Source organism: Aythya fuligula, chromosome 16 (genome assembly GCF_009819795.1).
Source record: "Aythya fuligula isolate bAytFul2 chromosome 16, bAytFul2.pri, whole genome shotgun sequence".
Lineage (NCBI taxonomy): Eukaryota > Metazoa > Chordata > Aves > Anseriformes > Anatidae > Aythya > Aythya fuligula.
Window position 1 is genome coordinate 15,045,645 of NC_045574.1, and position 27,759 is coordinate 15,073,403.

The 27,759-nt window shown below is 65.3% G+C and overlaps 3 protein-coding genes across 6 annotated transcripts; 2 read left to right on the forward strand and 1 right to left on the reverse strand.

The window, feature by feature from the left end:
• Positions 1-8,885, forward strand: FKBP1A (FKBP prolyl isomerase 1A). 2 transcript variants are annotated; one of them, XM_032198304.1, is made up of 5 exons: positions 1-93; positions 242-289; positions 6,254-6,366; positions 7,109-7,261; positions 7,699-8,885. In XM_032198304.1, the coding sequence occupies exons 1-4, from the start codon at positions 57-59 to the stop codon at positions 7,235-7,237; spliced, it is 327 nt and encodes a 108-aa protein (XP_032054195.1). In that variant the 5' UTR covers positions 1-56; the 3' UTR covers positions 7,238-7,261; positions 7,699-8,885. The 2 variants fall into 2 exon arrangements, with proteins under 2 accessions (XP_032054195.1, XP_032054196.1); XM_032198305.1 differs by having other exon boundaries at positions 7,703-8,885.
• SNPH (syntaphilin) lies at positions 4,509-27,744 on the reverse strand. Of its 3 annotated transcripts, XM_032198303.1 has the most exons (8): positions 27,657-27,744; positions 27,489-27,547; positions 20,507-20,584; positions 19,517-19,717; positions 18,193-18,342; positions 16,302-17,558; positions 14,468-14,469; positions 4,509-4,520 (listed from the first exon to the last, which is right to left on the reverse strand). In XM_032198303.1, the coding sequence occupies exons 3-6, from the start codon at positions 20,548-20,550 to the stop codon at positions 16,418-16,420; spliced, it is 1,536 nt and encodes a 511-aa protein (XP_032054194.1). In that variant the 5' UTR covers positions 20,551-20,584; positions 27,489-27,547; positions 27,657-27,744; the 3' UTR covers positions 4,509-4,520; positions 14,468-14,469; positions 16,302-16,417. The 3 variants fall into 3 exon arrangements, with proteins under 3 accessions (XP_032054194.1, XP_032054192.1, XP_032054193.1); XM_032198301.1 differs by lacking the exons at positions 27,489-27,547; positions 27,657-27,744 and adding an exon at positions 26,703-26,817; XM_032198302.1 differs by lacking the exons at positions 4,509-4,520; positions 14,468-14,469; positions 27,657-27,744 and having other exon boundaries at positions 16,273-17,558; positions 27,489-27,539.
• On the forward strand, positions 11,817-14,488 carry SDCBP2 (syndecan binding protein 2). Its single transcript, XM_032198561.1, has 7 exons — positions 11,817-11,870; positions 12,278-12,409; positions 12,608-12,769; positions 13,480-13,655; positions 13,734-13,905; positions 14,228-14,319; positions 14,434-14,488. The coding sequence occupies exons 1-7, from the start codon at positions 11,817-11,819 to the stop codon at positions 14,486-14,488; spliced, it is 843 nt and encodes a 280-aa protein (XP_032054452.1).
• Positions 27,745-27,759: the final 15 nt, after the last annotated feature.

Below are 27,759 nucleotides of genomic sequence, written 5' to 3' on the forward strand. Positions count from 1 at the left end.
GCTGCGGCCGCTGCGGGTGCGCGACGAGCGGCACCGGCGGCAGCACCGGCACCGGGATGGGTGTGCACGTGGAGACCATCGCCCCCGGCGACGGTGAGTCGGTGCCCGGGGATTTTTAGGTCTTCTTTTTCTTTTTCTTCCCCCTTCTCCTCCCCGGTGCTCGGCCCGGTGCTCCGGTGTTGGTGCCGGTACCGGGCCCGGTTGGCTGATGGTGTGTGTGTGTGTGTGTTTCTCCCCGTAGGGCGGACATTCCCTAAACGCGGCCAGACCTGCGTGGTGCATTACACGGGTGAGTACCCCCCTCCCCCCGCTGCCGGTACCGGGGAAGGGGGGGGTATCGCGATTCGTGTCGGCCCCGCGACAAAATGTCGCGATATAGGAGAACGGCCCCCACCGGGATGTGCCCCCCTATCCCCCCAAAAAACATCCCGGGAGCCTGCGGGGACCCCCGGGCGTGTGGGCGGCCGGGCTGGGCCGCGGCGCTCCCCGAGGGAACGGGGCGGGGGGGGCCCCGCGGCGGCCCCGTGAGGGGCTTGGGGTGGGCGAGGGGCGGCCCCCGGCGGGGGTGGGGGGCCCCGGGGTGCCCCCGGTTGGTTTTAGGGCCGGGGGGGGTGCCCCCGGTTGTTCCTGTGGGAGTTGATTTGAGCACGGGGGGACTCTCCCCCGTGGCACCGGGGGGGTTTTGGGGTAGGAGACCCCCCCCTCGGGGGGCTGTGAGGGGTCGGGGTGAGACCCCCGGTGCTCGGTGTGCCCCCTTGGGACCCTCCTGCTACAGAGGGGGGGTCCCTGGGGAGTAGGGGAGCAGTGCCGTTCCCGTGGCCCCCTCCCCAATATTCCCCTTGGGGGTATCTTGTGGGGTGCAACCGGGGACCCCCGGCCCAGCCCGGGCTGGATTTGGGGTGGGGGCGCACTGGGTGTCCCCAGCTCTGCGGGATCCCCCCCCGCGAGGGCTCTCCTGCGGGGTTTTTTGGGAGGGCAGCCCCATAGCCGAGGCGGGTGACGTTCCACGCGCTGCACTTTGACGGTTTCTGTGGATTTCGCGAATAAATCGACGTCGCCAGCCTGGAAAACGCCCCAAATGGAGAGGGTCTCGCCTCCCCCAAAGGGGGTCTCTCCTCCCCAAAGGGGGTCTCGCCTCCTCTCCTGCAGCTCCAGCTCAGCGTGTCAGCCCCTGAAACCCCGCGATGAGCAGGGCTCGGCCCATCTGGCTCTGCTAATTCCTGCCCTCCCCCGGCAGGAGGAAGATGAGGATGAGGATGATGGTGCCGGGCCGTGCACAGCGAAGCCCTACAGAGGAGCAGGAGGGCTCTGCGGGCCCCCAAAAAGCTCCCGCGGGGCTGTCTGAGCTCGCCGTCCGGCCCATCTGCTTCTCCTCCTTCTCCCCCCACACCCCACCCTGCATCATTTTTAATTCCCTGCTCGGGAGGAGAGGAAGCAGCTCGGGCTCTGCCGGCAGCCCCCGTTTCCTCCGCCGGTGGAAGAACAAAGGGACGCTGGCAGGCAGTCAAGTGGCTCTCGGTGGGCCAGCCCTGCCTCCTGCCAGCCCTCGCGGCTCCCAACGCCGGCTCCTCTCCTGCCAGCCCCTTCCCGGCAGCAGCAGGTGATAAGCTGGGCTTGGGAGTGGTTCTCCGTTTCATTTTTATATATTTTTTTTGTTGTTACCGTTGTCTCCTTTTGGCATTTATCCCACCCACCCCGGGCAGGCAGCCGAAATGGAAAGCCCCCCAGTCCACCGCGCGTGGTGCCCTCCGGCCACCGTGCCCCTGCTGTGTCGCTGGATGCTCCCCGCGTCCCCGAGAGCAGAGAAGCGAGTTTAGCTTCCCAAAAATAGGGGAAACGGTTGATTTCCTCAGCCCTGTGGCTCGCTGTGACATCTATCGAGCCCGGAGCAGCGCGGGGGCAGCAGTAGGGGCGCGTCGGTGGCTGTCCCTGCGCAGAAACCCACAGGGAGCGTTGGGCACCACGAGCCCTGCTGGGCGTGCAGCGCCTCCACTCTCCCTCCCCGAGCTATAGATTTGCAGTCGCTTGATTAAAATCCATTTTTTGGGGGAAAAAAAAAAAAAAAAGCAAAAAAAAAAAAGCCAGGGAGCTGAGGGAGGAGGGGGGATTACGGGGAGCCGGCTTTTCCCATCCTTTGCACCCCTGGGTGCTTCGGGGCTGATTGCTTAATTTAGGGCAGGCGCAGGGCTGCTGTCCCCTCGCCCCAGAACCGGGGTTTTCTGCCCCTCAGCAGCTCCTCTGCGTGGGTGAGAGCAGTTTTTTCATCCCAGGTTTGTGAGGGATGGACAGACGGACAGGGCAATGCTCAGGGAAGGATGCGGAGAGCACAGCATCCTCGTGCCTCTCGGCTCGGGAGCCACCAACCCCTCGTGCTGGGATTGTCCCAGCAGCAGCAGAAGTGTGTGTGGGGGGGGATTTGGGGCAGCTGAACCTTGTCCCTTTCTTCTGGTCCCAGTCAGGCAGGGAGAAAAGCTGCTCCAGCACCGCTGGGCTGAGGGAATTGGGGATTTGGGAGGTCCCCGTGGGGTGGGCAGCGGGGAGCCTGCTCTGCCTCTCAGTTGGAGTCGAGCCTGCAGGGGAATGGAGGAGCTGGCACAGCGGGGCTTTCGAAAGAGCCTTTGATGTGAAATCTGCTACAGGAGGCTGTTAAAGGAAACCAAACGGAGGGTAAAGTCCTCTGATGCGCTGAGGAGCGATGGCAGTGGGATGGGAGGGTCGCTGGGGAGCGTGGGGAGCGCGTGGCTGGTGGCTGCAGCCCTGATCCTGCCTGGATCGGGCTCGTGGGGGGCTTTGCTGGCAGGGTGGGGGCACTCAGCACCCCAAAACACAGCCAGGCTTGGGGTTTCAGCCCTCCTGGTGCTGGGAGCAGGGTGGAAGAGAAGAGAAGAGAGGAAAGGACCTGGGGGAGCGGTGGCCGTGCTGGGGAGCACCGGGACTGGCCCAGCACCTCGGAGGGAGCTGGGCTCAGAGCAGGGATTGATGCTGGAGAGCTCTGACTTTTTTTTTTTTTTGGCAGGATGGGCGCAGAGGGAGCAGGATCTGTCCCCAGAATTGCTGTGAGGGCTGAGCAGGGCTCGGCAGGGCTCAGGGCTCTTCCTGTTTTGCGCAGCACCTCGCGCGCTGCCACGCTCGCCCAGTAGCAGCCTGCGGTCGCGAGACGTTTCCTACGGGGGTGAGCAGCAGCCCGGCGCTCGCAGGAGCCCAAAGTGCCTGTCCCCAAGCCGTGTGTGGGGTCCCGTCCTCCTGCAGAGCCTCTTCCACCTCCGGCTGTAGGAACCTGCTGGGTTGTGGCTTCGGAGCGGCTGCGAGCAGCTCCAACACCGAAGCTCAAAACCCGAAGCGCTGCGCGGAGCAGAGGCGGGCTTCAACCTCCTGGCACGTGGCTGGAGCGGGTCCTGGTCGCTCCTCAGGTGTCTCAGGGCCCTCGAGTCTTAATGGGAAAGTCTTAAAGGGTTTTCCGTGCCGTCCCTTCCTCCAGCTGGAGCAGCAGGGCCAAGCCATGCGTTGCTCCCGGCCGCAGCGTGCCAAGTGTGGCAGAGACCTGGCAGCGCCGCGGCTGCTCCCCAGAGCCCCCACTGTGACGGCAGCAGCCCGTCTCGGCCACGATCTCCCTGCTCTCCTCTTTGCTTCGTCTCCTCCGAGCCCCCCGGTGTCTTTGGGGTGGCTCCAGGAGCCGTGGTGGCCCCGCTGTGGGGTCCCCAAGGCGGCGTCACCGCGACGAGCCGGGACGTGGCCTGGGCCGGCTCCTGCTGCTGGCTGCCCGCAGAGTCTTGGGGCTCTGCCTGCATCCAGAGGATGCTCGGCCTTACTAATGGCTTTGAGATCTCATTATCGCCTCGCTCGGGGCCGGCAGGGATGAGGAAATGGTTGCTCATACACGTCGGAGGCTGGAGGAAGAAATCTCCTGGGAGCCTCTCCGGCGGAGGATGTGCCGGAGATGAGGATGCCACCTCCGAAGGGCTGCAGCCTTTTTTTTTTGTTTCACCGCTGCCGTGGTGGTGGGGGGCATCCCACGGCCCCGTAACACGGAGCAGGATGAGCCCCACGTGCAACCAGCACCTTCCTGGCTCGGGGGATGGATCCTCTGGGCTGGCGCAGGCATCTCCATGGGGGTAACCCCTCTGTCCTGCGGGCGGGGAGCTGCCCGCTTGGAAATTCTCCCCGAGGCCAGGTTTTGGGAAGGTGAGACCTGTGCCAAAGGGTGCGTGGCGACTCCCACAGCACCAGCGGTGCTTTTGGGGTCGCTCTCAGCTGGCTCGTTCCATGCTGCTGCAGGAAGCAGGTGCCCCAAGGGTTTCCCATACGAGAGGGTTTTTGGCTGCCTCCAGGTCCCGGGGGCTTTGGGCACGGAACCGAAGCGTGGAGGGGATGAGGGGAGAGCGTGGCCTCTGCTTTCTGCTGGCAGGGTGAGGGCCGTGCTCGTTTTCATCACCCGATTTTGGGGTGGGGAAACCACGGCCGCAGCCTCTTCCCTTTCCCTGCAGCAGGGAGGGGGAAAAAGGGTGGGCACGAGGTGCCCCCTCCTGCACCTCCCCGGCTCCCTGTGACCCCAGAGGGCACGGAGCTGAGCTCGGGGCAGCCCGGGGCAGCCTTCACCACCCCTCCTGGCCTTCCTCAGCCTTCCTCAGCTGTCCCCAGGACAGGAGCGGTGCCAGGCAGGGCTGGGAGCAGGCTGAGCACCGAGAGGTTTGTCCTGGAAGGAGGAAACGAGAAAAAGCCAGATTTGCTGTTCCAAAGTCCAGGGCTGCAACGGGGGGTGAGCGGCTGAGCTGCTGCTGATGCTCTCGGAGCCTGGGGCCCCCGCGGGGAGCTTTTTGCTTTCTGTGGAGCTCAAATCTCACCTCTCCTTCCCAAAAATGGGGCAGCAGGGTCCCCTGCGCCGTGGTGTGGTGCTAAATGGGGACAGGCTGCTCTGGGAGGCCAAGGGGGACGTGCAGCAGCCTGCCACGATGAGCTGCTGGAGAAAATCCTGCCCTGGGTGGGCTCAGGGGGGTGCTGGCCCCGTCCCCAGGGACCGTGGGTGTCCTGTACCCGTGTGGCTGCGTCCTGCCCTCCGTGCAGGTGCCCTGTTTCGTGTTTTCCCTCGCCCCTGGGCAGCGACTCAAGGGTTTGGGGAAATCACCGCAGCCCGTGCGCTGCTGGACGAGGCGACAGGTTTGTTTCTCGAGAGACCTTTTTTTTTCAGCCAGAAAAAAAAAAAACAAGTTCCGGGCTTTTTTGGGGAAGTCGAGAAGCCAGAAACGTTTGCAGCAGCCGATGGTTGCTCTTAGATTTCAAACCCTTGGGTGCTGCTCGTCAGCAGCTGCCACGGGCACAGCCTCTGCCTTTTTATGGCCGCGGCAGCCTCAGGAGAGAGGGGACGTGGCTGTTCCTGGACCCGGGCAGGGGCACGGGGAGCTGGCAGCAGCCTCAGGACCCCACAACCCCAGACGTGGCTCTGCAGGCTCCATCCCAACGCTGCTGCAGCGCCGCCAGAGCCCTCGGAGCTGCTGCTTTTGGGGTCTGCGAGCCCTCAGCTCTGGTTCCTGTGCCCACAGCCCTCTCCCAGCTCCGTGTGCCGGCGGTGTGGACACCCCAGGTACAAAACCAACTTCTCCGGGCTCTTGGTGGCCGTGCAGGGCTCCCGGCGTGGCCGTCGCCTGCCCAGCAGCCAAATTTCTCCCAGCAAAGCCTCAGCCCCTATGAGGCAGCTCCGGCTGCGAGATTCCCCAAGAAGGTCACGCAGGGAGCAAGGGAGGGACCGCGGCGAAGGGAGGAAATTCCTCCCTTGCTCGTGCCGTGCCGGGGGAGTTATATTTAGCCCTGGGGTATCAGTCGGAGCCGTGGAGCCTGCGCTACGTGGTGGGGGCTGCAGGACGGGGGCTGCCCGGGCCACGTGGCACCGTTTTCCCCCCTCCCCAGCACTCCTGGGCACGGTTTGGCTCCTGTGGGGCCAGCAGCGTGCGAGGATGGAAACCTGCCCGGGTGGCTCATGCCGTGCCGTGGGGAGCAGCCGGTGCTGGGGGGGTCCCATCCTGCTCACCCAAGGGTGCTCCCGCAACAGGTCTGCAACAGGAGGTGCCGGTGAAGGGGGGCTCACCCTCAGGCTGGGAAATGAGGCTGCTGCAAATCCCTTTTAACTCAGGGCCACGTGAGCTCCACCGGGGCGACCGTCACCGCCAGGTGACAAACGGCCCGGCTGCGTTTGCGTGGCTCCGTTCCTGGTGACGAGCCTCATCCCTCCTCTCCTTCCCTTCCTCTTTTCTCTCCCCAGGTATGCTGGAGGACGGGAAGAAGTTCGATTCCTCCCGCGACAGGAACAAGCCCTTCAAGTTCGTGATGGGCAAGCAGGAGGTGATCCGGGGCTGGGAGGAAGGAGTCGCCCAGGTACCTGCCGCCTCTCTCCGCGCGCGGGCGCACCGGCGTGGGCGCGGATGGCTGCGGGCAGCTCTTTTATCTCGCCCCCCCCCCGTTCCGTGCTTTCCTCCCCCTCCGCCACGGGAGGCGTGGGCGTGAATATCATCACCTCCTGCGTTTGCCACCTGCCAGATGGCAGGAACGGAGCAGGGCCGGGCCTGAGGAACACCTACGGCGCGCGCCGGTGACTCAGCGGTGACATTTCTCGACTGAGTCAGCTCCGCGGGGAGCACTCGGGGGGCCCCCAGCTCCCGGCAGCGACGGCTCCCGGGCTGCAAAACCCACGCGGAGGCTGGGAGGGATGGATGGAAGGATGGAGGGATGAAATGAGGGATGGAGGGATGAAAGGAGGGATGGAGGGAGGCTTCTCGGTGGCACGGTTCGGCCCCAGCGTGCGTGACTGCGGCTGGGAGCCGGCGCCCACGCCGCGCGCAGCACGAGGATGCTGCCATCTGGAGGGAACGGTCTGGCAGTCCCTGCCTGGCCCCAAAAACACGTGCCTGAAGGACGTGGCTAGCCCGGCTCCGTCTGTGGCAGCCCTGCTCCTTTGGCAGCCTGTGCCTTCCCCTTCTGATGGTTTTCCCGTTCCTCTTCTGCCCTCGCTCCTTCCCAGCGCAGGGAGAGGAGCAGAGGCCGGTCTGTGTCCCTCCTGCTGCCACTCTCACAATATTTGCACATCTCCTGACATCCCTGTCCCTTTCCCTGCCCCCAGATGAGCGTTGGTCAGCGGGCGAAGATGACCATCTCCCCAGATTACGCCTACGGCTCCACCGGCCACCCGGGGATCATCCCACCCAACGCCACTCTAATTTTCGACGTGGAGCTCATGAAATTGGAATGACCTACCCCAACGCCCCGTCCTCGGGTAAGGAGGGGGCTGCAGGGGGGCTGGGGGAAGACTCGAGGCCCCCCCCATCTTCTGCCTTTTGGGGAGGGGGGTGGCTGGGGCTGTGAGAAGGATTTCTGGCTGTGGGAGGCTTGGTGATTTGGGGATCCCTCTGGTGACACAGGCAGTTCCCAGCAGGCTCATGCCTCGGGGACGTTCTGGCGCTGGCTGATCGTGCCTCAATTCCTTCACGCTGTGTCCCCGCTGCCTTTTGCACCTCATCTCCACCCCCGCGTGGGTCCCACGGTGCAGGCAGGATGGGGCCGTGCTCTCCGAGCCATTTCCCACCCCCCCTCGTCACCAGGGCTCGACTTCTGCTTTGAGCAAACCCTGCGGTTTGCAGCGAGAGCCACTCCGGCTGAGCGTGCTCCTTCCCCCTGCGGGGCTTGGTCACGGTGCCTCCTCTCTTCCCCCAGGCAGGTTTGGCACATGGAGGAATCCAGAATTCTCAGCTTCAAGAAGAGTGCACATGACTTTGTACGGAGCTTTTCCTGATAGTCCACTACACTCATTGTATAACCTTACACCTTGATTGAATGCCTTTGGTCACTAAGCTTTGCGTCTGACTCTTCCTCCTCGTATCGTGTTTTTATGTCTTTTTAAACTATACGCCGTAAACCTCAACTCTTTTTATTTTTATTTTTATTTTTTTTTTAAATTGGGGGGGGTCAGGTCCTTCATCTTATTTTTGTTCCAGGTGTAGTTTTGACCGGCAGCACGCAGACGGGCTGACCTTTTAGCTAGGAGTCATTTGAAGGCGAGGAAAACCCGCTGGTTACTCGCTTCGGTGCGCAGATCTCTGCGGTGTTCTCAAACCAGAAAATTGCTGCTGCAAAAAAAAAAATAAAAAAATAAAAAAATAAAAAAAAAAAAAAGCCATAGCAGGGTGAGGCTGGCGAGGCGGAACGGATGCGGGGAGCGCAGCAGTGCTAGGATGGTGTGTAGTCACCCCGCCTGCACCCGAGGAAGCAGCGAGTCCTCCCCCTGCTCCCCGGGGGCCAGCGCAGCATCGCCGGGGGCTGCTCTGCCCCCGCGCCCCCCTCCCGGCTCAGCAGGTCCGTCCCCAAACCCACGTTTTGGGTTTGCGGGGACGGGGTGCCCGTGGGAGCTCCGTTGCGCCCTAGAAATTCAAAAAAAAACTTACGTCGAGCTTTTTTTTTTTTTTTTTTTGAATAAAACCACAACAATCGGCAGACAAACGGAAGGTGCTGTCGGCAGGGGAGGTGGCGGGGGGGCTGGTGGGGGTCAGCTCGCATGGAAACACCCCCCCCATGTGTGTGTGTGCGTGCGTGTGTGTGTGTGACCCCCCCTCCTCCTCTCCCTTTTGGGAAGGAAACACCAGATCCCGGTTGTCCCCGGTCTGAGCCCCCCCGGCCTTTTTTCTCCTGCCACCTGATGCTGGTCATCGCCGCTTCGTCTGGTCTCCTGCGCCGCGTAGCTTCCCCCCCCCCCTGCTGCTGTCCTCCTGCCCCTCCTCCCTCTGCCCCGCGTAGTGATTTGGTGAGAGAAATTGAGAAATCGCCGCCGTTCACTTCCTTCTCCGCCGCCTAAAGGTATCAAGTTTTATTATTGCAATAAAAACGCTTTATGCTGGCTTTTCTCAGCCCTGTGTCTCCCAGGTTTTTGTTTTTTTCCGGCTCGCGGGGCGCTGGGGAGGGCCGGCCTCCTGCCCTGGGGTGCAGAGGGAATAATTTGGGCCCCCCCCCAATAATTATTTGGCGCAAATAATGAAGCGGTGTCCTGCTGGTTTTGCAGCATCTCTTCACCACAACCCCGCTGAGCATCGCCCTCAGCATCCGGCCTTAGGGCTGCGACAGCTCTGATGGGTGCTCACTGCCCCAGGGAAGTCTTATTTTGTCCGTTTTTGGGTCTTTTGGGTCTTTTGGGGGCTGGAAATAGCACTCCTGCCTGCCACGTTTGGCAGGAGCTTTGCTCCAAGGGGGTGGCTGGGGCGATGCTGTGGTTCCTCACCTGCAGCCCCTCCTTTTTTTGGTCTTTTCTTGCAGAAGCTTGCACGCTCGGTGGTGGGGAATCATCTGGGGGCTCGGGGCGTGGGTGCTGCTGCTCTCGCTGCCCGTTTCGGGGTCGAGGAGCCCACAGGGCACGGGGCTGAACATCGAATTCAAGGCTCAAGGTCCCCAGGGTTGGTGCCTGGTTCCGGCCTTTGCTCCGTTTGCCACGATCGATAACGCGGCCGGGGCGAGTCCCCGAGCTGCAGCAGGGCCGTGGGAGCCACGTTTGTGTTTCAGGGGGGCTGCGGGGAGGCTGGAAAAGGCGCTGGAGGGAGCTGGTGCCTTGGGAGAAGACGCGGAGTCTGCAGGCTGGGCTGCCACCCTCTGGGCTCCCCGTGCCCGCAGCACCCAATTTGGGAACGTTTTCGCCTGGGTGCCTCGGGATGGATGTTCCCAAGCGTCCTGGTGACCGCACCTGGGCGGAAACTCCTGGTGAGCTCGGGTTTCTCTTCCTGCAGCCTTTTGCCTTAATTATTAACCGGTGCCAGGCTGTGCCGAGGCGCTGGGAGCAGAGATAAGGCAGCAGCGAGGGGGGGGCTGGGAGGAGGAAGGGGCTGGAGGGGGCTGCTTGGGGCTGTCCCTGTCCTCCTGTCCTGCTGCTCCTAGCCGTCTGTCCAAGGGGTTGCGTGGCCAGGGGGCTGGTGGCTCGGAGAGGTGGCACCGGGGACACGGAGAAGGAGTGTGAGTGCACAAGGTGTGTGCAAGGTGTGTGTGGCACCAGCAGCGTGTCCCCAGGCTCTCCCCGTGCCCCCCTGAAGCCTCAGCCTGCACCAGGGCCCCCCCAGCCCCGTCCCCGTGCGGTGTCCGGGGCAGGCGCAGCCTCCTGCCCGTGGACCCGTCCCATCCAGGAGGGTTCCTGGCTCTGCCTCCCTTCCCCGACGCTTGCTCCTGACCCCGTTTTCTCAGCCGTGGGGCCGCTCCCGTCCTGGGCACGGCCGGGCTAAAAATACCTCCAGTAAATAAATAAAAAACCACCGCCAGTAAATAAATCGCTTCCTCCTGGCCCGGCGGGCAGGGCTGGGACGTGCCCGGCTCCTGCTGGCCCCGTTCCCAGGCTGCTGCCACCAGCTCTGGGCGCCTTTGGGACCCCATTTCTGCTCCCCAAGGACCTGGGGACACGATGGCATCGTGTGGGTCGGTGCCACACGGATTGGGGAGCGGGGTGACGCGGCGATGTCCCACGGCAGCGGGACACCCTCCGCCTGCGCCCTGACTCACCGAGCGTGGCACTGCCTCGGTTTTCCCAGCTCTGGGACGTGCCCACGGGGCCTGGTGGCTGGATGGAAGGGTGTGGGATGGGGCACGTCAACCCCACGTGCCCCAAACTGGGGTCACGGGAGGCGGCCGCCCACGCGGGGCTCCTGGCACGGGCACCCCCCTGCGCCCACCCCACACCCCGGGGGCACGGAGCCGTGGTGGCCCCAGGCTGGGGCACGGTGACCGTGGTGGCACCCAGCTGGGTGCTGGGGGCACCTGGGGTGGCGATGCCGGGAGGGGTGGGGGTCTCCGTGGTGGACGTAGGGGTGCACAGCCCCAAATCTGCAGCACCCAGCACGGCTGGAACCACGGAAAGCTGCCCCCGTCCCCGTCCCCATCCCCGCGTGCTTCTGGCTGGGGGTCAGCACCCCCTGAAACCCCCATAATATCGGTTCTCTGGGCTGCGTTGCCTTCATCTTCCTCTTCCTCCTCCTCACCTGTGCCTCACCTGGGGGTGGTGGCAGTCAGCTGAAGCCACCAGGCCCCTCCCCGGGCCAGGCACTGCTATAAAGCCCCGGGGCCAGGCACGGGGCAGTGCGCGCAGGAGCCGGAGCTGATCGCAGGTGAGTTTGGGGTGATCCGGGCTTGGGGGGAGCTGGGTTGGGTCCTGGGGGGGGCTTGCTCACATCTTGGGGGTGCCACTGCCAGGCAGGACCCTGCCCAGCTCCCACGGGGCTCAAGGGGTCAGAGCAGGGTCTGGGTTTGTCCCCCCCCCACGCACCGAGGTTTGGGGGATGCTTCTGGGGGCACCGCGCTGGGACATTGGGGTGGAGGGGGCTGGGGGAAAGGGGGGAAAGGCAGCGAGGGGCAGCGAGGGGAGGGCTGTGCCCATGGGGACACCGCCCATGGGGACGTCACCCTGCCACGTTTGGGGATGTTGGCACAGCCCCGATGGGTGCCGGGGGACGGCGGGGTCGGTTCCCCATGGAGCAGCAGCCACCGGGACGCTCGTGCCCGTGCTCGTGCCCGGCACGCGGCCGCCCGTGTCCCATCCCCGGGAGGTGACGGAGGCGGTGACACGGCCCTGAGTCACTCCAGAGCCCGTGGGTGACAGCCAGGGCACAGAGCCAGGCACGCAGGGAGCGGGGCGAGCCCCAGCTTTGTGGGGGCAGCAGCTGGGGTTGGGGTTAAGGCAGGCTCCTGTCCCGGTGCCATTCCCCGTGGGGCCACGAGGGATGCTCGGGGAGAGGCGCCCCCGTCCCCAAACTGCCCCAACCCCGTCCCCGTTCCTGTCCCAGGACGCGGGCGCAGCAGCAGCAGCAGCGATGGCAACGCTCTACCCCTCGCTGGAGGACATGAAAGGCCACCAGGTCCTGCAGGTTGGTGTCAGATCGACGTCCCTATGGGGTGGGGAGGGACTGACCCCGAGGGGCTCACCCCGAGCACCCCCCCTCTCTCTCCAGGCACAGGCAGCCGCTGGTGTCGGCACCCCCGCCACGACGGTGCTCACGGAGAAGCCAAAACTCCCCTCTGGTAACGATCAGCCCTCGGTGTCGAGGGGCTGTGTGGGTTGGGGGGTCGCCCACCACGGGCGGGGGGCTCGGCAGAGACCCCCCCACAGCTTGGTGTACGGGTAGGGGATGGGGTTTGGGGGTTTCTCCCCTTTGGCTCATCCCGAGGGGGCTCTCTCCATGCCCCTTGTGCCAGTTGCTGGCTCCTGGTCCTGGGGGGCTCCCTGATGTGTGCGGGGGGGTGGCTGTAAACTGGGGACCCCCCCCCACTAAAGCCACCCTCGCTGTGCCCCACAGCACCGCCCATGCTGTACCCCAACCTGGCGGAGCTGGAGGACTACATGGGACTCGCTCTCTCCAGCGAAGAGATCCAGAAAAAACTCTTCCCGGACAGCAGCACCGTAGGTGTCCGGGCTGGGGCTCCCACCTGCCGGGTGCCGGGACCCCCCCAAAAAAAAACACAAACACCTCCCGGGGGGTCCCCTCCCGCAGCCACATCCTGCCCGGGGCAGGGGCACGGTGTCCCCCGAGGGCTGATGTGAGGTTGGGGACATCGCAGGGCCCCGCACCCCTGCTGGCCCCGCTGAAATCTGGCTCCAACGCAGGCGCTGACCCCCGCCGGCCCCCTGCCGGGCCAGCTGGTCGCCCCCCTGAGCGGGAACAACGCGGGGCTACGGCGGGCGGAGATCAAGCCGGGCGTGCGGGAGATCCACCTCTGCAAGGACGAGAGGGGCAAGACGGGGCTGCAGCTGAGAAACATCGACCAGGTGAGGGGCTGGGCTGGTAGGGGCTGGGCACGGCACGGTGTGGTGCTCCATGGCATGGCACGGTGCTCTAGGGCATGGCACGGCATGGCACAGCATGGCATGGCATGGTATGGCATAGCATGGCATGGCACGGTGCTCCACGGCATATCATGGCATGGCATGGCATCGCACGGCATGGCACAGTGCTCCATGGCATGGCATGGTGCTTTATGGCACGGCATGGCAAGGTATGGCACGGCACAGTGCTCCACAGCACGGCACGGTGTGGAGCTCCATGGCATGGCACGGCATAGCATGGCACAGCACAGTGCTCCATGGCATGGCATGGCACGGCATGGCACAGTGCTCCACGGCACGGCACGGCATGGCATGGCACGGCATGGCATGGCATAGCATGGCACGGCATGGTGCTCCACGGCACGGCATGGCATGGCACAGCACAGCATGGCATGGTGCTCCATGGCACGGCACAGTGCTCCATGGCACGGCATGGCATGGCATGGCACGGCATGGCACGGCACAGCACGGTGCTCCATGGCATGGCACGGCACAGCACGGCACGGCGTGGTGCTCCACGGTGTGGTGCTCCATGGCACGGCACAGCACGGCATGGCACGGTGCACCGCTGCACAGCCTGGCACACCACAGCACGGCACGGCCACCCGGTCCCCGGTGCCAGCCCCGTGCCATCTCTCCCCGCTCGTCCCCAGGGCATCTTCGTGCAGCTGGTGAAGGCCAACTCGCCGGCCTCGCTGGTGGGGCTGCGCTTCGGCGACCAGATCCTGCAGATCGACGGCAAGAACTGCACGGGCTGGAGCAGCGACAAGGCGCACCGGGCGCTGAAGAAGGCGTCCCCGGAGAAAATCGTCATGGTGGTGCGGGACAGGTGAGCGGCACCGGGGGGGGGACCCCCGGGCGCACGGTGCCACGCACGGGGCTGGCGTTGACCCTGCTGTCCCCTCAGGCCGTTCCAGCGCACGGTCACGGTGCACAAGGACAGCACCGGCCACGTGGGCGTCGTGGTGAAGAAGGGGAAGATCGTGTCGCTGGCCAAGGACAGCTCGGCCGCCCGCAACGGCCTCCTGACCCACCACTACATCTGCGAGGTCAACGGCCAGAACGTCATCGGCATGAAGGTGGGGACCCCAAAACGTGGCTGCTGGCAGTGAGGTGCTGCCCTGCGGCCTTTTGTAGGGTCTTTTTTGGGTTCAAACAGCAGGATTTAAAGACTCGGAGCCACCAGGGTGCTGCCACCCCGGGGGAGGTGTGGGTTGGGGAGGTTGGGTTGTTGCACCCCCGCGTTTTTATCCCTTTTAGTTTTTAGTTTTTGCACAACCATCGGTGCAAAACACACCTGTCCTGTGCCCGGGATGTGGCCAGGGCAGGCACTGCGAGCTGCTGTGCCGGGGGGGGGCCACGGGGGCCACCGCTCGCCTCCCACCACCCTCTCGCCCCCAGGATAAGCAGCTCATGGAGGTGCTGGCGGACGCGGGGAACGTCGTCACGCTCACCATCATCCCCGCCGTGATCTACGAGCACATGGTCAAACGGTGAGACCGTGGGGTTCCCGCAACCCCTGCCCCTTGTTCTCCCCCCAAAAAAGCCCCAGGGTTACCCCCGCGGGGACCCGGGGGCTCTCCACTGAGCACCTCCCCTGCGCCCAGGCTGTCGGCGGGGCTGGTGAAGTCGTCCATGGACCACTCCATCCCCGACCTCTGATGCGATCGCCGCCGTCCCGACACCGGTGTGGGCACCCCCCCGGCCGAGCCTGGAAGTGGGGGGGCTCGGAGGGACCCCTGCAGCCCCCCAAAGTAGCTGTTGTAGCACAGAAACCCATAAAGAGCCTGGGGCTGCAGGGCAGCGCAGGGCAGCGCAGCGCCGTCCTGCATCCTCGCTCTCAGCAGCGGGGATGGGGAAGGTGCCCCCACCTCCACGCTGCCCCCCCTTGTCCCAGGGTCCCCCCCCACGTCCCCTCGTGTCCCCTGTGGCCACTCAGCTGCCCTCGGGGCAGACGCCAAAAGCTGGCTCCAGCGAAAGCAGACACAGACCCAGCGACGTTTATTACATCCACCACAGACAGCGAGTACAGGACAGTGGAGAATGAGAGAAAGGGGGATTGGGGGGGGGAGGTTACAGCTTTTTTTTTTTCACTTCTGTATTTAAAAAATATATTATATAGATTTGTCTTTCAAATATAGTCGTTACATTTATTTCTTGGCAAAGCTTTGGATAGTCAGACAGACGCGTACACGGATCCACAACTACATTGCACGAGAGGCTGATATCCTGGCTGCGTTCCCACCGCTTCTCCCCGAATATTTTACACGGTGCCCCCCCCCCGGCCCCATGGACAGGGGGGGCGCGGGGAGGCTCGGGGCATGCAGGACACGGCGGGGGCCAAGGCGAGTGGGCAGCAGCCGGGGCCCCATGAGCGTCGCCAGCTCCTGCAGCACCCATGGGTGCTAGAACGGAGCTGGGGGGCCAGGCGGGGGGACACATTGTTAATTCAAGTCACGAAGGAGCCGCAGACATTCGTGGTGGGGGCCGGGGCCCGCGCCCCTCGGCACACCCAGGAGGGAGCCTGAAGTCTGGTGCCTCGCCGGCCCCCCGCTGACCAACCTTTGCTGTCTTTGCTTTTCAAAACAAAAAAAAAAGAAAGAAAAAAAGAAAAAAAAAGGCATTTTCTGGAGGCTGCCAGCAAGGGGGGGGGGGGTGTTGTGGCCAGGCGGGGGTGGGCGAGGGAGCTTGGCCCTGCCCGCGTCCCTCCGAACCCGTGGCATCGCCGCTGCCCACACCGAGGGTCCCAGCCCCACACCAGCACTGGGGCCGGGACCCCCGTTCCCCTGGGCTCTGCCAGCTCGTCCTCACCCCCCCACCACCACCTGGGCCCCCACCCCGGAGCTTTTGTCCTTACCAGAAGAAAAAAAAAAGTGACCCTAGTGCAAAGCAAACGAACGAGCGGTACGGGACCGACGGCGCCGCGGGCGGCTCAGCCTTGCTCTGACGCGTGAGGTATATCCAATGGTATAGCCAGTTCCACCCAATTTCACCCAATTCCATCCGATTTCATCCAATTCCATCCAATTCCATCCGATTCCATCTCAGTTATCCGGGGGCTCCCCGCTGGCCCCCCCCGCCAGCAGCCGCAATTTGCCGTCTCTGCGCGGAGCTGCACCCGGCGCAAGGAAGGTGCCCGTGGGGTGGGGGGATCCACCACGGCCCCATGCTGGCCCCCCCGGTGCCCGACGGCTCCTCGCCATCAGAGAGCTGTCCCCTGGGCCACATGGGGACATCCGAAAAGAAAGCAAGTGCAATGAAGTGACCCCCCCAGCAGGGTGGCACCCCCACAGCCACAGGAACAGTGCCGGGGGGTGGCACAGGGCTTGGCCACCCCGTGTGTCACCGCCCCTCCACGAACGGTCCTTGGCATCCTTTGGGACAGAGGTGTCAGAGCAGCAGCAGAACCCCCCCAACCCCACCCCGCGCCCCTTTTTGCCCCCTCCTTGGGGTTGCATAAGGAGCCGGAGGAGACGAGGTGCCCCCACCGGGGAGCGGGGACACCGCTGGCACGGGGCTTTACAATCAGCACGGTCGGGTCCGTGGGGGCGGGCAGGGGGTGGCGGCGGCGATTTGGGGACAGGGTGGGGGTCAGGGCTGGGCGCTGCCCCCCGGGGTGCCGACGGCGTGGCAGCCCATCCTGCGGATGGAGTGCAGGGCCACGGTGCAGCAGCCCCGCAGCAGCGAGCTGATGTTGTAAATGGGCTGGCCCTGCCGGCGCTGCGAGCGGCACAGCCAGGCCACCGTGGGCACCGCCGGCACCACCACGGCCAGCAGATCCACGAGGAAGTGGCGGCTCCAGTAGCTCTTGGCCGGGGCTGCGGCGTCGCAGCTCGCCTCCGTCGCCTCCTCCTCCACCTCCGCCGCCGCCGCCGCCGCCGCCGCCGCCACGCAGGTGATGGCCACGGACGAGCCGGTGCCGTGGGGCTGCTGCACCGTGGGGTTGTTGTGGGGGGTCCCCGCCTCCGCCGGCACGGTTTCGGGGTCCGCGGCCACCAGGTCCATGGCCCCGGCGGGGTTGGGTTGCTCGCAGCCGTCTTCCAACTCGGAGACCCAGGCGGAGGTGGGGCTGCCCAAGCTGCAAGCCTGGGACTTGATCACCTTCTCCAACAGGGTGTCCAGGTCGGGCTGGCAGTGCGCAAAGTCCGTCTGGATGGCTCGCTCCTGCATGCAGCTGGCCTGCACCCCCGCCTCCACGCCGCCCCGCAGCCCCAGCAGCTTCTCGTAGGTGGAGCTGGGGGGCAGCCGGGCGCACGGCTCCCCCCCCTCCAGCAAGTCCGGGCGGCCGGGGGCTTCGTCCGCCCCCGCGAAGCCGCTGTCGGCCCCCTCGTCCACCGAGATGGTCTGCGAGCCGCCCACGTTGCGGTCCCCGGCCGCCTGGTCGCTCAGCTTGGTGTAGGTGGAGCTGCGGGTGAGGGAGCGGGCTGGGGACCCCCCCGCCGACTCGCCGGCCCCCTCCTCCTTCAGCGCCCCGTTCTGCGCGATCTCCATGCTGTGCAGCAGCGTCTCCAGCTTCTTGTTCTGGATGTTGATGTCCACGAAGTACTTCTGGAGGCCCTTGTCCTTCTCCATCAGGTTGTTCTTCACCGTGTCGATCACCTGCTTCAGCTGCTTGATCTCCTTGCGCGCCTCCTTCAGCGCCAGCTGGGCCTCCACGCGGTGGCACTCCTCCTCGATCCAGTCCTCCTGCATCCTCGACAGCTGCGTTTTCAGGTCCTCGATCTCAGCATCCCTGCAAGAGACAGGGGCGGGTGCGTGGGCACGCAGAGGGTCACCAAGGTCCCTGCCGTGCCAGGGCACCGCGACAGCGCTGGGGATGCCACGGAGCCGAGCGCTCGCGTGCCCAGCCATTATCATCGGTGCTTGGAGCAGTGATTTGGGGTGAGACCACCCTGAAAAAGCCACGGTTGGGACCCAGGGTTGGGTCCAGAGGCTCAGGGACCCCCGGGAGAGGTGCCCGGCCCCTTCATGGAGGGGCTGGAGAGGGCTGCATGGGGCCAGGCAGGTGCCCAAGGCGGGCGCACGGCAGCTGGGGAGGCAGCGAGGAGCAGATGGAGCTCAGCCACTCCGTCACGCTGCGATCCAGAAAAAAACTGTGGGAGGGAAAAACCGGCGGCGAAGGGAAGAGGCACAGTCACCTCCGGTGAGATTTACAAGTTCTGCAGCCCCGAAATCTGCTCGCCGGGTTGGCAGTGAATTCGGATTGCATGGGAAAAGAACAGGGGGGGAGCTGCGCCCGCGATGCCCTGCAGCCCCGTGGTGCTCCCTAGGAACAGGGTGGGCACGAACCCGAGGGCGAGGTGTCACCGAGGGGACACGGGCAGCCGGGTCCTGCAGCGCACTGGGGGTGACGGCGCGGGGCTCACCTGTCCTGCAGCCGCTCCTGCGTGTCCTTCAGGCGAGCCTTGAGGTGCCGGATGCAGACCTCCTTCTGCTGGAGGGGCGTCAGGTACTGCTCCGGCGTGGGCGGCTTTATGCCGTGGTTGTCGCTGCACAGGTTGTACTTGGCCGAGCGCCTGCGGGGACACGGCCGTCACCCACCGCCAGCGTGGGGCTCGGTGGAGAGGCTGCTGTCTCTTTTGTAGGGTGGTGCCAGCCCCGTCAAGCACCCCAAAAGAGCCCCACGGGTGCGAGGGGAAGGGATGCGGGCGGCAAGGCGGCCGTGCCACCCTGGGCACCGCTCGGCGGTGGCTCTCCGAGGCCCTGCACGAGCAGAGCGGGGTGCTGGTGGTGCTGGGGGCCCCGAGCAAGCTTGCTGGGGAATGCACAACGAGGGGGGAGACCCCAGGGTGGGATCAGGCCCGTCGGATGAGGGTCTGAAGGATGCGCGATGGGATGGCTCAGGATGGGGCAGGTCTGGGGAGCCCGTGGAGAGCAAGCCGGGGCACCCAGCACGTGGCGCAGCACCTCGGGGCCCTTCTTGTGTTGCCACCAGGACAGATGAGGCTGGTGGCACTGGTTTAAAGCCCGGGGCAAGCAGGGGGTGGCCAGGAGTAGGAGGGGATGGGGAGCGGCTGCAGCTCTGTGGGTGCACGAGAGGAGCAGGGGGAGGCGCAGGGACCTGCGGGCAGCACGAGGAGCTGTCGCAGTGCAGCAGGGTGAACCAAAGCCCCCGCAGGTCGCAGCGGGGTGGTCTGAGCCCTCTGCCCATCGCAGCAGCTCCGTGAGGGGCAGCCAGGCAGAACGGGGCCTCGCAATACCCGTGGCCACTCCATCTGTGCTCCGGCACCGTCTCCGTTCCCCAGCTTGCCCCCAGACCCGTCGTTGCCTCCCAGATTTGGTGCCACCTCCGGGAGCTGGAACGTGGCTGGGGGCTGGTGGGGGCAGCCCCAGCTTGGTGCAAGGCACAGGCAGCCCCAAACCCTGCCCCACAGCACGAAGGGGATGAAACAAAGCCCTGCCACTGCACCTCCTGTCCCGAAATGAGCCGGGGCGCAGCGGGGGGGGGGGGGATGCGTGCAGCGCGCAAGCCACAGCCACGGGAAGGACGGGAGGGAAAGGAGACACAACAACGGCAGCGGGGGGGTGCTGGGGATGGCGGTGGGGGGCTCGCAGCCCCACGGGCAGCTCGCCCAGCCGCCACGGCAGCAGCACAGCCTCGCTCTGCGGCCCCTGCCCCGGGGGCGCTCCGGCAGCACTGGGGGCAGAGCTCCCATGGGTGCCATGAGGGGGCTGCGGGCGATGGGTTACCTTGGGGTGGGGCTGCTGTCGCTGCCCTTGCAGGAGCCAGAATTGCTGCTGCTGCTCAGCGAGGAGGTGCCGTAGGTGTCCCTCCCGGGGGGCGAGGGGCGCCTGGAGGCAGGGAGAAGAGGCTGTGTCTCAGGCCGAGTGGCTGAGGGCGCCGAAGACTTAAAGAAGGAGGCCAAGCCACTCCGTCCATAAAGCCCGCGACTGCCAAACCACCACGCCGAGAGCGCACAAGACAAAAGGACAAAACAAACAGCGGGGATCAAAATGGCACGGACACGCTGACGGGCGCAAAGGCAGGGCAGGGGGGCTGCCCACCCGCTCCCCTCCCCAAAATGTGGCACCCCCCCGGGCACCGGCACGGCACCCCCAGACCCCAGGGACCGGCACCAGGAGCCCCCCCCGGGGGCAGAGCTTTGCTGTGGCGCCCACGCTGCCTTTTGGTGCCGGCGCTGGCTGCAGCCCCTCACTCCAAAGCTGCAGCCCAGGACATGGAAATACTCAGAGGGGAATAAATGCCTTTTTTTAATCGCTTTTTCCCTTTTGCTTTCTATCACTGGAGCCCAAGGAGGGACCTTCCCAGGGGTGCGCACCTCCCAGTGTCACCGCCTGCCCCCTGCGCCCTCATGCCGCTGGCTGGGGACGGGGCCCCCTCCGGCACCTGCCTTTGGCAGACGGGACCAAGAACTCGACCCAGATCCCAAAGAGCTGATCCTGGGACCAAGGATTGATCCCAGGACCAAGTTATCGATGACATGGGGAGGTCAGAGACACACAGAGAGGGACGGGGTGCGGTGCTGGGGGTGCTCCATGCGGAGACGGGGACGCGGTGCAGCGGTGCCATGCGGCGCCCCAAACCCAGGTTTGGGCGGCCGTGCCGTGGAGCAGCAGCCCCGGGCTGGGTGCACGGGAGGACGGGGAGGCTCCTGCCCTGCTGCTAACCACGAGGAGAGCCGGCCGGGCTCCGGGGACGAGAGGCTGAAGCATATTCACCTTCGGGATCCGGTGGACGAGCGTCTGCTCCCCGGCAGAGACATGGCCACGGTGCCGCGGGTCCTGGGCGCGGGGGAACTGCGGGGTAAACGCAACAGAGAGAGGAGGTCAGGGTGGGGAAGCACCCACGCAGAGGTCAGCCCCAGCACGAGGGCATCGATTGAAGCCTCGGGGTCACCTTTATGGGGACGGACGTGGGCTGCATCCCGTGCACATCCCAGCTCTGCTCTCTGCCAGCCTCTCACGGCTCACAAACGCCGGGATGCTGCGTGCACGGGGTCCTGCCCCGGCAGCACACCCGGGGTGAGGGTTTTCTTCACTGCAAGGCCAAGCAGAAGCAGCCCAGACGCCCACCCTGGGCAGAAATGGGATGAAATCTCGTGGCCCTGACACCCAGCCCTGCACCTCGCCATGTCCCACCCCACGGGTGACCGTGGCACGCTGCTGTCCCTGCTGCGGGCTGGGACATTTCTTGCTTGTCATTAATTAAGCCAGGATGACCCGTTCAGCAGGGAAAGCAGGTAAGGAAGCACGGATCCCTGCGTGATGCAGCAGCAGCCCTAAGCCCGTGAGAACCCCAGATCTTTGCCTGTCAATAAATAGGGCAGACCCAGGGGTCCGGAGCTGTCGGCTGGATCCCGTGCTCGCGGGCTGCTGGGGACAGCGGGGGACACCACATGGGACCCCCATCCCCGGCATATTCAAGCTGCTGGCATCTGTCCCAGATTTTGGCAGCTTCAGCCCCGAGCAGCCCCAGCGATGGGAGCTGGAAATCGATGGGTTGGGAGCGCTGAGTGCTGCTTGGGCTCCGCTCCCGGGGAGGGAGAGAAGCAGGGAGAGGGGGGGGGGGGAGGCTGGAGGAAAGGAGGGCGCCCTGCCAGCTCGCACCCGATGTGGCCTTTGGCGTTGGCAATCCCAGATTTTCTCTCCCAGGCTAATCCCTGCCCAAAACCGAGCTCCCCCCCCCCGTCTCTCCCCAGGTTTTGCTGCTACCTGCTCCCCAAAGCAGGGCTCCGACGGGCTCAGGGAGCTGCAGCAGAAGGGCTGGCAGCGCGCAGCCGTGGCGAGCTCCACGCTCAGCACCCAAGGGTCCAGCCCCAGAGGATTTGGGGGTCCTGGATGTGCACGGGGGGAAGTCCTGGGGCAGGAGCAGTGGTGCTGAGCCCCTCTGGGTCAGAGCTCCGGGACCGGCAGCGTGCGCGGCCGCGGGGCTGTGCTGCTGCAGCAGCGTGAATCAGCATCCAGCAGAGCCTGGCCCTCCGGCAGCGCCGCGCACTGCAGCACGGCACAGCCTGTCCCTGCTCCTCTAATGTCACCCCGCTCCCCCGAGCAGCCCCCGGGCAGGGCTTTGTGGGGATTTGCAGCCGCACAGATTAACTCCTGGCCCTCTCGTAGCCCCGAGCAGCGTGCGCTGGCTCACGGCGGCCGAGCAGCACCCGGCAGCGCCGCTGCCTCCTGCTCCACTGCAAGGTTACGGGTGCACGACGAGGCTCTGCTTGGAAGGGAGCCCTCCGTGTGGCACTCAGCACCCTCATGGCACGGGCTGGGTCTGCAGTGGGGCTCCAGTGAGTGCCTGGGGGCTGCCAAGGTCGGGCAGGTTTGGCAGACTCGGGGCCAAAGCCACCACCCCGATCCCAAGTGGTTGTGGTAATGCCCTGCCTCTGAGGGCCGAGGTAATTACTGTCTGCAGGCAGAATTAAAACAACTGTGGGAAGCAGGGCGAGGACCTACGGTGAGGAGCGAGCCTTGCCGTGGCAGCACGGGACGATCTCAGCGCTCTGAATGTGAGAGAGGCACAAGAAGCAAGGACCCCGCTGCAGCTCCCCAGCACGGCAAGAGCGCAGGGAGCTCTGCTGCAACCCCAGCCAGGGCTTTCCAGGGGGAAAACTGACACAGGGACTGAGCCTGTCCACTCTGTGCTCCGCCGGGCAGCTGCCCAGCACCCAGGAGGGGATTTTCAGGGGCAGAGCCATCGCCCCAGCCAGCCTGGAGCCGAAACGCCGCGTGCCGCTGGTGGCAGCCTGGGCGAGAGCTTTCCCAGCGCCGCCGTGGCAGGCAGCCCGTGCACAGCGGCTCTGGCTCTCTGCGGCGGCGGCTCGTCCATTAGGCATTAGGAGAAATACACAGAGAGGAAATGGAAAGTGTTCAAAGATAAATGAGCGAGGCCCCGAGCGCGCTGTGCGCTCGCCAGCCAGGAAGACAATGGCAGCCGCGAGCGGCCGCGGGGAGGGCCAGGAAACGCAGCGGGGTGATGGAGAGCAGGTCACAGCAATCCCAAATCATCCAAGGCAGGAGGCTTCTGAAAGGAGTCAGAGCAAAGCTGCAGGAGAGAAGAAATCCCATAAAAACATCGGGGTGGAAGGCGACCCGTGCTAGGGCAGGGGATGGGCGGGTTCGTTTCTCCATGTCAGAAGCGCAGGGGGCAGAGGGTCCTGCGCCACCAGGCAGCTCCAGCAGCGGCTCTGCACCCCAAAAAGAAACAGAAATGAGCATCAGGAGCCTGGGCAGTGGGATAGGAGACCTAGGGCCCAGCGGGATGGCGTGCTGCAGCCGGCTGCACAGCCCGAGTCGTGCAAGGGGTGAACCCAGAGCAGGACCCAGCGAAACTTCACCGTGCTCGGCTGCGCAATGGAGCTCGAGACCTCCTTGACCAAGACCTTATTTCCATCTTTTTTTGCAGCAGGAGGAACAGGAGGAATGCCTAGCAGGGCACAGACAAACCATGGGAGGATCCCTTGCTGGTGGGATGCTGCTTACAGAGCTGGAGGCAGCGGGTTGTGCCCCAGCAGAGACGTGCCCGCGGCGCAGACCCCGAGCGGCTCTACCCCGGCACCACAAAGCTGCACCTGAGCCCCACAACGGGAATGAGATTCGGGGCGTGCTGGCAAATCCTGGTGTGGAGGAGCCGGAGCTGCTGCCTGGGCCAAAATGGGGCTTGGGGGAGCAGCAGGATGAGCTCTAATCCTGCCTCCCAGAGCCAACCAAGAGCAAAGCTCCCCATAAACCTCCCAGCCTGACCCCGCGAGCCTGGGCTGCGGCAGCACCGCAAGAAATGGGTGCTGGTGCCCGTGTGGGGACGGGGACCCTGCAGCACCCAGCGACCTCCGCCTGCTGCCCAGATGCTCACAGCCTCCGTGCCCGTGGCCGTCACGGCCGTCCTCCCCTTTTTCTGGCCGTGACCACGTTGGAAGCGCCTCCCCAAACCGCTGCGGTCAGCAGCAGGCAGGGCTCAGAGGGCTGCTGGTGCTGACGCCTGCACCGGTAGCAGTGCCAGGCACCAGCACCCCAGGACACTGCACAAAGCATCTCCCCACCAGCTCAGGGCACCCACCCGAGCCCCCCCAGTGGCTTCCCAGGGCCAAGGCCTCCCCCCCCCAGAGGGCTCCGGGCACTGCAGGGACATCGCACAGGGATGCAGGCTCCCACCACCACCGACCTAAAAACCGTGCAGTGATGACGATGCAAAGGGAGGAGGGGGGCAGAGCGCTGGGAAGGGCGAGCCGAAGCTCCGAGGAGGATTTCCCCAGGATGAGCAGCTCAGCCTTCACTTCGCAGCTGCTGCCCTGCAGGGAAACCTCTTTGGCTCGACCGCTGCCACCTCCCCATGCCAGGCTGGTTCCCCGCCGAGCCAGCGATGGAAAGACGGGGCTGGACCAGCTTCACTCTCCCTCCTACATTCCTTCCTGCACGGCAAACGGTGCCAAGGAACCCCGGTGAGGCCTCTGAAGGCTCCTCAGCTCCTTCCCCCAGGGCTTTCGCTATCGCAGGCTCCCGAGTTCACTCCTGCCAGCTCCGGAGACACCTCGCCTCTCTCTCCATTTCTCCACGCCCGCAGTAAGACCGGCTGCTGCCCTGCCCCGAGCTGCCCCACCAGCTCAGCCTGTCCTCCCCGGGGAACGTGTGGTGGGCACGCAGGGGCGGGCGGGCTCGTTTCGCAGCCCGAATCCCAGCCCTGGCGCTGCGGTGGCTGCCTCCCGGCGCGGTGCCTTGCCAGCCGCCGCTCGGCTTTCCCCGGTTTTCTCGCCTGCTGCTTCTTTTTGTCGCCACCCCCCCCCCCCGGGGTGAATATGCTCCCTGCTCGCCTCGCTGCTCCCTGCGAACCGGGACAGACGTCGGATTTTCCTCAGCGCGGTGCTAGCAGCCTGCCTTTGCCGCGTGCCACCCACGCAGGGCTCGAAATAGCTGCAAAAACGGCCCCAAAAACGGGGCTGGCCGAGCCCCAGACAGATGCAGCGCACGCACGGCACCCGGGGCTGTCGGCGCAGATCCGCGCTGCGGCGAGGCGAAGGGACGTGTTTGGGCTGGGGGGGTGCCCAGACACCTCACCAGGCCTCTCCAAAGCCCCACGAGAAGGGTTTGGTGTCGCTCCTCCGCTGGCTGAGCCGCACGTTTCCTTGGTTTCCTTGCCCTGCTCTGCCGCGGGGGCACCAAGCACCCTGTGGCACCCCGCTGGCACCCGGGGCTGGGGGCTGCTGCGGCGTTTCCAGCCTCCCCGAGACAACCCCATCAAAAGCAGAGAGCCGAGAGGGAAGGCAAATCACAGCTTTGGCTTCCCAAGGAGGAAGGAAAGCATCGCGAGGAGCCCTCTCTGGCTTTGCTTTTCCTTCACGCTACAAATAAACAAAGCACGAAGCGTGGTAAACAGCCACGAGCTGCGCTTGGGACAAAGTGGGTGCTGCGGCCCAGAAAACAGCAGTGGGGCCAGAATCCTTTGGGGTGTAAAAGGGGACCCGGGACCTGTCTGGGAGGCTGTGGAGAGAAGCAGGATGAGGCCATCAGGGCTGATGATGAGATGTATGGGCAGGGAGGGGTCCCCAGGGGACCCCCAGACCCGCAGCTGTCGGTATCACACCCAGCCTGGTGCACGGCCGGGACCACGACCGCGCTCCTGCTTCAGCCCCAGGGGGGCTTTTGGGGACAGAGACACCGGGGGAAATTCACCGAGTAAATTGTAACAGCCGAGGCCACCCCGGTGCCCACTTTGTGCCGCGCTCCCTCGCCACCTCCATCAGGGTTAGGGGCCGCTTTGCTCCTGCTTGGCAGCTTGCAGGGGGGCATCGAGGTCCCTGGGGGCTTGAAAACCTGCTCCAGCAGGGACCTGGGTCCCAAAGCAGGCAGACCCTCACCTGCCGGCCGCACAGGGCAGATGCAGAGGGCTCGGGGCAAAACGCACGGGGGGTTTATGCAACACCGCCAAAAAATCCATTCTGCTAAGAGTTGTTATAGCGCGTCACGAAACACGGCAGTATTTCCTTTTATTCTCTTGTTTTGTTATAAAATGCTGAGCTTACACCCAGAGATTACAGGAAAATAGAGACCATTAGAGGCCGGGTCATGCAGCTCACCACTTTTCCAGCTGACCTTCCCGTGCTGTGTTGAGCCCCCATGCGCTCCCCTCCTCACCCCTTTTCCCAGGCTCTCCAACCCAGCACGGCCACGGGGGCACTCGCGGCACCTCCTGGCTCCCCGAGGGAGCCCCACGGGGCCTGAGCCATGGGGCCAGGCTGGTCCTGAGCTGCACCCCCAGAAGGAAAGGGAAAAAAGAGCCTGGTACAAACCCCACAGTGGCAGCGACCGTGCCGAGGGCAGGAGCAAAGTGCCTGGCACCCAGGCACTCTGGTCTCAGCTCAGACTGGCAGGACAGCAGGCGGGGGGGCAGTTACAGCTCTCAGCCCCTCCTGTGCTTGGAGCCGAGCTGAGGACCAGCAAGCAGAGAGGAGAGAGCTCTCCTTCGGGGTAGGAAGGCAGCGATATGGGAGAGAAATTCAGCTACTCCTCCCCTCCGCGCACACGCAGCCTCGGCGTGGCGGAAGGACGCCTGCCCTAGCCACGATCCACCTCAAATCGGGGCTGGGAAAGGCGGCGGTGGTGGTGGAGGATGAGGTCCCGGCCCATTTAACAGCACGTTTAATGGCACATTTAACAGCACATTTAACGGCACATTTAATGGCACGCTGCTTGCACCACCCCGGCTTTCCGCCGCCGACACCCCCCAGCGCGGGCACTGCCCCCCTCTGAGCCCAGGCGGAGAAGCTCGCAGCCCAGGGACCCCCGGAGCCCTGCAAAGCATCATTTTCCCCTCCTCGCACAAGGTCACGACACGACCCACACGTTTCCTAGCGGGGGTGGGCGCACTGCCACTTCCCAGGCACAACAAACGCACAGCAGCGGGTTCCTACGGGCGGGCAGCACTGACCTTGCGGGGAGGAGAGAAAAGGAGCGCAGGGCTCATCCATCACCCCGTGCGTTTTCTGTATCCCTTCGGAGACGGAGCTACAGGCCATTAAGCAATAAAATCGCCATCGCCCAGCAGCTCCAGCTCCTGCAACGCCCCGCAGAGCTGGGAGAAACGTTTGGGCTCTGCAGGGAGCAGATGCGGGGCCGGTGCCCGCGGGGAGGGTCTGGTGCATGCAGGGTGTGTCCAGTGCGTGTGGTGGGGGTCCGGGGTGTGCCGTATGGCTGGGGGGTGCAGGGTGGGTCTGGTGAGTGGGGTGGGGGTGTGGTGCAGGTGATGGGGGTCTGGTGCATGCCATATGGGTCTGGTGCAGGTGATGGGGGTCTGGTGACCACGACATGTGTCTGATGCATGCCGTGGGGGTCTGGTGGATGCCACACGGGTCCAGTCTTTGCGATGCGGGGCCAGTGGCGTGCCGTGGGTGTGTGCAGTGAGTCTGCTGCAGAGGCTGTGGGTCCGGTGCCCACCCCGGGGTGCTGGTGCAGGCAGTGCGGGTCCGCTGAGCGTGACGTGTGTCCGGTGCGTGCCGCGGGGTCTGCTGCATGCGATGCGGGTGTGCTGCGGGCCCGACGCGTGACCCACCCCAAGCATCCTCTGCACTTAACGCCCCCCCCCCTTTTTGAGCCCCCCCCATTGCGGAGAGGGGCGCTGGCAGCCCGCGGGGTGCGGGTCCCCATCCCCATCCCCAATCCCGCAGCCAGGAGGGGGGCGAGCCCCCGGCCCCTTGGTGCCCCCCGCCCCGCTCACCTGCACGGAGCCCCCCGGCGAGGGTGGGGGCGGCAGGGCCAGCCGGCGGCCTCAGCGACCTGGTGGGGAAGGGAGAGAGCGGGCGGTGAGCGGGGGGGGGGATGCGCGGGGAGGGGAGGAAAATTTAGGGGACCCCCCCAGCCCCGCGCCCTCCCCAGCCTCCATCACCTGCGCCGGCCTCCATGGGTGCGGCGGGGCGGCTCGGCTCCTCGGCGGCGATGGAGGCAGGGATGGGGATGGAGGCAGGGAGGGAGGCAGGGAGGGATGGAGG

Bases quoted from the DNA above. Each gene is read 5' to 3' on its own strand.
- SNPH (XM_032198303.1), bottom strand. From the start codon at position 20,550: ATGTCTCTGCCGGGGAGCAGACGCTCGTCCACCGGATCCCGAAG. The intron at 18,343-19,516 runs GTAACCCATCGC...GTGTCCCCGCAG, and splicing joins GACAGCAGCCCCACCCCAAG to GCGCTCGGCCAAGTACAACC. The intron at 17,559-18,192 runs GTGAGCCCCGCG...TGTCTCTTGCAG, and splicing joins CAGGAGCGGCTGCAGGACAG to GGATGCTGAGATCGAGGACC.
- FKBP1A (XM_032198304.1), top strand. From the start codon at position 57: ATGGGTGTGCACGTGGAGACCATCGCCCCCGGCGACG. The intron at 94-241 runs GTGAGTCGGTGC...TTCTCCCCGTAG, and splicing joins GACCATCGCCCCCGGCGACG to GGCGGACATTCCCTAAACGC. The intron at 6,367-7,108 runs GTACCTGCCGCC...CCCTGCCCCCAG, and splicing joins GGGAGGAAGGAGTCGCCCAG to ATGAGCGTTGGTCAGCGGGC.
- SDCBP2 (XM_032198561.1), top strand. From the start codon at position 11,817: ATGGCAACGCTCTACCCCTCGCTGGAGGACATGAAAGGCCACCAGGTC. The intron at 11,871-12,277 runs GTTGGTGTCAGA...CCCCCACTAAAG, and splicing joins AAGGCCACCAGGTCCTGCAG to CCACCCTCGCTGTGCCCCAC. The intron at 13,656-13,733 runs GTGAGCGGCACC...CTGTCCCCTCAG, and splicing joins GTCATGGTGGTGCGGGACAG to GCCGTTCCAGCGCACGGTCA.